Below are 6,537 nucleotides of genomic sequence, written 5' to 3'. Positions count from 1 at the left end.
CACTCTGTAGACCAGGCTGTCCTTGAACTCAGAAATCTGCCTGCCTTTGCCTCCCAAGTGCTGGGATTAAAGGCGGCATGCGCCACCACTGCCTGGCTAGATTAGTTGATTTTTACTTAATCTAAAAGAACAAGATTAGAAGGCTCTGTGGGGTAGCTAGCATAAGCCTTTAATTCCAGTACTCTGATGGAGCTCTGTACTTGAGAGCAGCAGACTCTATACAGTGAGTTCCAGGCCAGGCAGAAAACAAAACAAAACAAAACTCCCAAACAAACAAACAACCCCCAAACTAGAGAGGACCAGATTATCCACCCCTGGGATGAAAGCCCCAGTACACCTGAGTGCTATCCTTGTCCTTGGGCTGTGACAGTCTCTGTCCAACTGCTTTGCTGCTTTAAGTCTGAAACAGGTGACTTCTTTCCCACTGATAAACTGAAAAATCACTTCTGAACTGGATGGATAGCTCAGCGGTGTTTGCCTAGCGAGCGAGGCTCAGGCACCATGAATAAATAACAAACAAAATTTCAGGGTAGATTTTTGAATCTTAACAACACATAGATCCAGATGTCCAGCTGTCAAAATGATTTGTAAAGGCTTAATCCAACCCAAGCCATGTAAGTCATCCCGGAGCTATGGCTTACTGTCCTCAGGCCTTCACATTCTTCCTCATAAAACCAAATACCCACTCAGTGGCTGAGTGAACGGATTCGGAAAACAGGCTTCTGCCTTTTGAATAATTGAGCAGACAAAGCTGTAATGTGAGACACTCAGAAATAGTTGGATTGCCTTCACTAAGCTCTCGGGTTTTCTCTCCTCTGCTCCCAGACCTCTTGCCTGGCTGTGGGAAGGGAGAAAAAGCTGGTACAAGGAGAAAACTGATCAGGGATTACTGTGAGGTTTGCTATTCTTCCCACTGACTGTGAGAAAGCCCACACTTCAGGAGGAGCACATCTGGCTTCCCTGCAGCTTCTCTGGAGGAATCTTCCGGATCAGAACTGAAGGTGTGTGTGTATCTGGCCTAGCCTGGCTACCACAACTGTGATCTAACAGAACCCTTAGACCCTGGGCAGTAGCACCTCTTACGCCTAAAATAACTTTTAGGAGATGGGCTGGACCAGCTTGAGAGCCTGGCCTAAGTCAGAGCTTCCATCTACCATGAGAGGCAGGGACAGACACACACACTCTACCCTTGCTAGCTCTTTCCACCCTGGCCTCAGCCCAGCATCTCCTGCCTCTGCTGGCTTCTCAGCCGGGGGAGAGCTAGGCAACCGACAGCCTGCTTCCCCAGCTGCTGATATGCGAGTCAGAGCAGAACCACAACCGCAGAGCACATGAGGGAAATGGGACAGAGACACAAACATCCTGTCCTTTCTGTACCAAGTGGCTCCAGCTCGAGACACAGAGTCACCAAGATGATTATTTATGTGGGACAGAACCACCCCATTGACTCTCATAAGTTCAGCCTGCCTGGACTCCCAGCTGGGTGAGCCAGAATTTCTCTCTGGTCTGTGGACTTCGCCAGGGCTGCTCCTCTGCGTGGGACTTTGATGACAGGAAATAGTGGCCCAGGGCTGAGCAATGTTTCTTAGAGCCAGGGCAGTTCTTCTCAAGGTGGTGCAGCAAGGGGTGAGGTTCTTTCTCCAGTTAGAGAGAGAGGGACACGGAGCCACCCCCCGCTTGTGGGGGGGGTCTTTCTCAGGAGTCCAGGGGCTTCACCAGGCGAGCCTCACCTGGTGTACGAACGCTTCCAGTTGAAGATCTCCTCCAGACTGGAAGAAGGGGAAACCTCTCGCTTCTGTAGGCCTCCCCAGCGACGCCGGCCCCCCAAAAATGAAGTCCTGCGCCTGCTCAGCCCTTTCATTCTCTCTTCCATTCGGAAGAATTCAGTCAGGGCCCTGAAGGACTCCAAGATGACCTCGTGGCTCCATGCTGGCAAGGGCTCAGGGCGCAGGAAGCCACAGTGGCCTCCACGGCGACTGAGCAGCAGGAAGAAGTACGGGTTGCTGTGGAAGAGTTCCGCAGGCAGAGTGTGGTCTGGGGGTCCACACACAGGGTCGTCAGCACTGCAGATGCACAGCACGGGGACTGCAGCCTCGTCCACATCCCGGAGTGGGTCGTTGAGATCCCAGTAGGTATCCCAGCTGATGGGGCAACTCTTGGTGTGACAGAACAGGGTCTCCTCAAACTCTCGCAGGGAGCCGCTCCTGAAGAGCTTGCCGGTGTCCACTGTGTCCTCCAGGGCGGAGGCATACCTGCCCACAGGTGAATGAGAGACCAGGATAGAGAAATCAGAACGTTAGACGACAGGCACAGTTACTGTGGAGGCGGTGCCCAGAGTCTAGCCACAGAGACTGAGCTTTTGAAATACAGAAAAGAGCACTAGTCTTTGATCTCAGCTGTCAAGAGGCAGAGGCCCGCCTGGTGGATCTCTGTGAGTTCCAGGCAATGACTATCAATGAATCTCCGGCTCTCAGACACAGGACCCCCTACCCCCTCCACACACAAGCAAACAACACAGCCCCTTTTAAAGACCTACTTCATGTGTGTGAAAGTTTTGTCTGCAATGTTTATGTGTACCATGTGCTCATGCAAATCAGAAGCTCCCCTGGAACAGGAGCTACAGGATGGTTGTGAGCCACCATGTGGGTACTGGGAGTTGAACCAGGGTCCTCTGCAAAGGCAATGGTGCTCTTAAACACTGAGCCATCTTTCTGGTCGCCCAAACCCCTTTCATATTGTGGCCATTATTTAAGATCAGAAGATTTCTGATATAATGCAGAGATTTGGCTTCTCCGTAGGGATGATCCTTTCTTCTCTGTCACTCCTACCATTTGTCCCAGGGATAACATTTGACTTTCAGCTGTTGACCAGGGATAGCACTCCCTGTAACCTCAACTTTTGACCCTTTGCAATGAACTCATGACCTGTCTGTCTCCTCTGAGGCTCATCCTGAGAGAACTCACTGTTTCAGACAATCCAAACTAGGCGGTAATACCCCTTCCTCTCCCACAATTTATCGCTGTTTTATTCCATTCATTGCCTGTGTGTTTTTAGGTTGATGAACATGCCTGGTGGTGTGACCTTGGTTGGGGACACCGACACCTGGGGCATGCACTCCTAGCAAGTGCTTGTCGGCAGGGAAAACAACTGGGGCTATGATCAGTCTATTAGATGGTTTCCTAAATAAGGGCCTGGAAACTCCTGCACTGGGAAAAGGGACCTCTTAGCTCCCTGGGGAGGGCCTGGAAGGGTCACAAGGAGGCTGGGGTTGGCAGTTCGGTCCTTTAGGTAGATTAATCAACCCTGTTAGTTGACTTTAGAACTGTGTGTGTGTTTCCAGCCCCAGACTTCCATGGCAAGGGCAGTTCCTGAAGGCCCTGGTTTCTTCTCCATTTACCTTACTAAACTTCCTGTCTTGAGGCTATGGGAATCGCTGAAGGTGGTCATTCTGGAGTGGAAACTACAGCAGGCAGTTAAGCTAGACTAGAGTACCCTGTCCCTGGAGCAAACCTCTGAGTTGCCATGGCAGCACCTCTCAGTCCACCTCAGGGGTTGACCTTTTCAAAATAGGAGGAGGTAAAATAGCAAAGAAAAAAGAAAGAAAGAAAGAAAGAAAGAAAGAAAGAAAGAAAGAAAGAAAGAAAGAGTTCTGATTGGCAGGTCAGGGTCCTGCGCTTTCATGTAATGGTCACAGCACCTGCAGAGGTGTTGTTTTTTTTTTTTTTTTTAAGATTTATTTATTTATTATATGTAAGTACACTGTAGCTGACTTTAGACACTCCAGAAGAGGGCATCAGATCTTGTTATGAATGGTTGTGAGCCACCATGTGGTTTGCTAGGATTTGAACTCGGGAACCTTTGGAAGAGCAGTCGGGTGCTCTTACCCACTGAGCCATCTCACCAGCCCCAGAGATGTTGTTATTAACTCCACTAAGCTGAAGGGGGAACGAGCCTTAAAAGCTGGCTGATTCCCTGTAAATTCAGGATTTGACCCCAACCAGGCCTGACCCCATGTCCTGGGTTTTCCTATTTGTTGCCAGAATGCCTCTGACCTCATTTTTGCCATCTCTTAGGAAAGACTGGAAATGTCATTCAAGTGGTTTCTGTGGAACAGTCTTGCCTGGTGTTAAAATTGTTCTCCCTCTGGAGATCTAAGAGTTTAGTGTGTGTGTGTGTGTGTGTGTGTGTGTGTGTGTGTGCGCGCGCGCGCACGCGCGCGCCTGTAGTCTCAGCACTTAGGAGGTGAAGGCTGAGTGAGGGTCTGGAGTTCAGGGACACACACCCTCAGCTATGCAGCCTGAGTTGTATGAGACCTTGACTCAGAACAAACACAGGAATGGGTGTTGTGTACTCACCTAGAAATATGTAAAACATCTGTCAGATTGAAGGATTTTAATAAATCAAAGGCTGCACATCTCTCATTCCTGCCACCTCCTGGCTCAGAGTCTGAAGGTAAACACTCTGGACAGATAATCGGCCGCAATTGCTTCCAGAGCCCTGTTTGCTGACCTATCTAGCTACAGACTAAGTGGTAAATGCCAGGTGCAGGCCTCTGCTGACCACCGGTTGCTAGGACACCTGCGACTGAGATGAACTGATGGGGCCCTGAAGGAGGCCCTGGGGCTACCTATGGCTTTGAAACCCACTTTCCTGGCTCTATGTCAATTATAGGGTTTGAACAGCTTTGGAAACCTTGTGAGAACTTTGCCCCAACCTACCCAGTAGACTTCAATTCCCGTTACCCACCTGCTGAGAGCGATTTTCTGGTGCAGCAAGAACCCACGTTCATAGGGCCAAGGCAAGCCAGCTTCGAACCACTCGCGACAGCGTAGCACTGGCGAGATGCAGGCGGCGCCAGTCACATAGCTGGAGGAGCCGCACTCCCCCAAGTAGGACAGCAGCAGCGCGGACCCTGAACCCTCGCTCACCGCGAACAGGGGGGCCGCCGGGTGTCTGAAGCGAATGTAAGTCACCGCCTCCTTGAGGTCGGACGGGTCCCCGAAAGGCTGTAGTCGGGGGCTGACTAGCGGGCAACCGTGGTGGCCGCGGCGATGGAAGATGACCGGGTAGTAGCCGCGCTCCAGGGCGAGCAGGCAGAGCCCCAGTACATTGCGGGTGAGGCGTCCCCATGCATTGGGGATTACCAACAGCACTGGAGGGAGGCTCCCAGGGTTGGTGACCCTGCGGCCCCTGGCACAAGGTCCTATGACCCAATCCAGAGCCACCAGCCCATCATCTGCCAGCTGCAGGTACTCACGGGCTAGCTCAGGCCCGGGCCCGACAGGCAGGATGAAGTGGCAGAAGGTCTGCAGGTGGGGCCCCGACAGCCAGGAGCTCGGGCTGGGTTCCAGCGCCGCGGAGCGTCGCAGAGCGCGCAGCAGGCACTGGGCCAGCGCCGACGGCTTGCAAATGAGGCTGCAGCCTCCGGGGAGCGGTTCGCGCCGGTCGCTGAACTGATCCGCGGGGCCTCCGCTCGCCACCTCCTGCTCCTCGTGGTCCGGGACCGAGGTTCGCGCTCCGACAACGCGCTTCCAGGGACCCAGGAGGAGCAGGGCGAGCGCGGCCAGCAGCAGTGCGAGAGCGGCCGCCCACAGAGGCATGGCCTGGTAGGACTGTCCCCGGAGGGAGGCACTGGGCTGCGGGGAGCGGAGCTGTCCCCTCGCCGGGCTCCCCGCTCTGCCCGCGCGGCTCCGCCCGGCCGCCCGTGGCTGTCAAGAGTCCTCCCAAGCAGGAGGGCGCGCGCGCTCCGGATTGGTCGCGGTCAGGCGGAGACAGCCAGTTCGGGTCGAGCTCCCCTCGCCCGCCCCCCCACGCCCGCCCCCAGCCCTTTGTACACCGATTGCGACAAGCTGGAGCAGAGGTTGAATGAGAGCCGGGCCACAAAGGGGGAGCGGGGACCTGAGGGCCAACCAGAGAGAGCGGAATAAGGAGGAGTGCTAGGAAAGGATTGGGGAGGGGGTGAGGCTGGAGGCCTGGGTGAACGTGAGGCGCCTGTTTCCACCCTTACCCTCTATGAAGTCTGGCTGCCAGGGGAGACCCTGGGTCACTGCACCCTCAGGATCCGCTATTGAGGAGTAGCAAAAAAGCAAGAAGGGAGCAAAGCGCTGATCCCTCGCTGGCTTTACTTTCTCCACTCGCTGCTGCCTTTGCAGCTAGAGACGTGTATCTCTCACCTTCTCCTGGCTCTGCCGCCCAGCCAGGACCAGCAACTGGGCGATAACGCAGCAGGTCTGGGGCTCTGTATCTGGCCAGAGGCAGACTGAAGCATCTGACCCTGACCACGAGATTGAGGGAGGTGGCTGACGTTTCTCTGGAGGGCATCAGGGCACTAGCCGGTAGACACTTGTGGTCTCCCCAGCCCACCCCCAAGGAAGCTCTTTAAGAGTTAGGCGTCTCCACTGCTTATCAAGAAGGATTGTAGGAAAGGAAAGAGCCTCGAGTCTGGCCGAATAAGTTGAGGGAGAGGATTAAGGGATGCAGAGAGTTACATTGTGGGCCGGGCGTGGTGGCGCATGCCTTTAATCCCAGCACTCAGGA

At 54.0% G+C, this 6,537-nt stretch overlaps 1 protein-coding gene across 1 annotated transcript; it reads right to left on the bottom strand.

The window, feature by feature from the left end:
- Positions 1–114: 114 nt before the first annotated feature.
- Abhd15 (abhydrolase domain containing 15) lies at positions 115–5,676 on the bottom strand. The gene is made up of 2 exons (XM_021214070.1): positions 4,747–5,676; positions 115–2,252 (listed from the first exon to the last, which is right to left on the bottom strand). Exons 1-2 carry the CDS (start codon positions 5,598–5,600, stop codon positions 1,727–1,729), a joined length of 1,380 nt encoding a protein of 459 aa, XP_021069729.1. The 5' UTR covers positions 5,601–5,676; the 3' UTR covers positions 115–1,726.
- Positions 5,677–6,537: the final 861 nt, after the last annotated feature.

The sequence above is a fragment of the Mus pahari genome, chromosome 14 (assembly GCF_900095145.1).
Source record: "Mus pahari chromosome 14, PAHARI_EIJ_v1.1, whole genome shotgun sequence".
Taxonomy (NCBI): Eukaryota; Metazoa; Chordata; class Mammalia; order Rodentia; family Muridae; genus Mus; species Mus pahari.
Note: the sequence above shows the minus strand (reverse complement) of the source record. Positions and strands in the feature narration are given on the sequence as shown.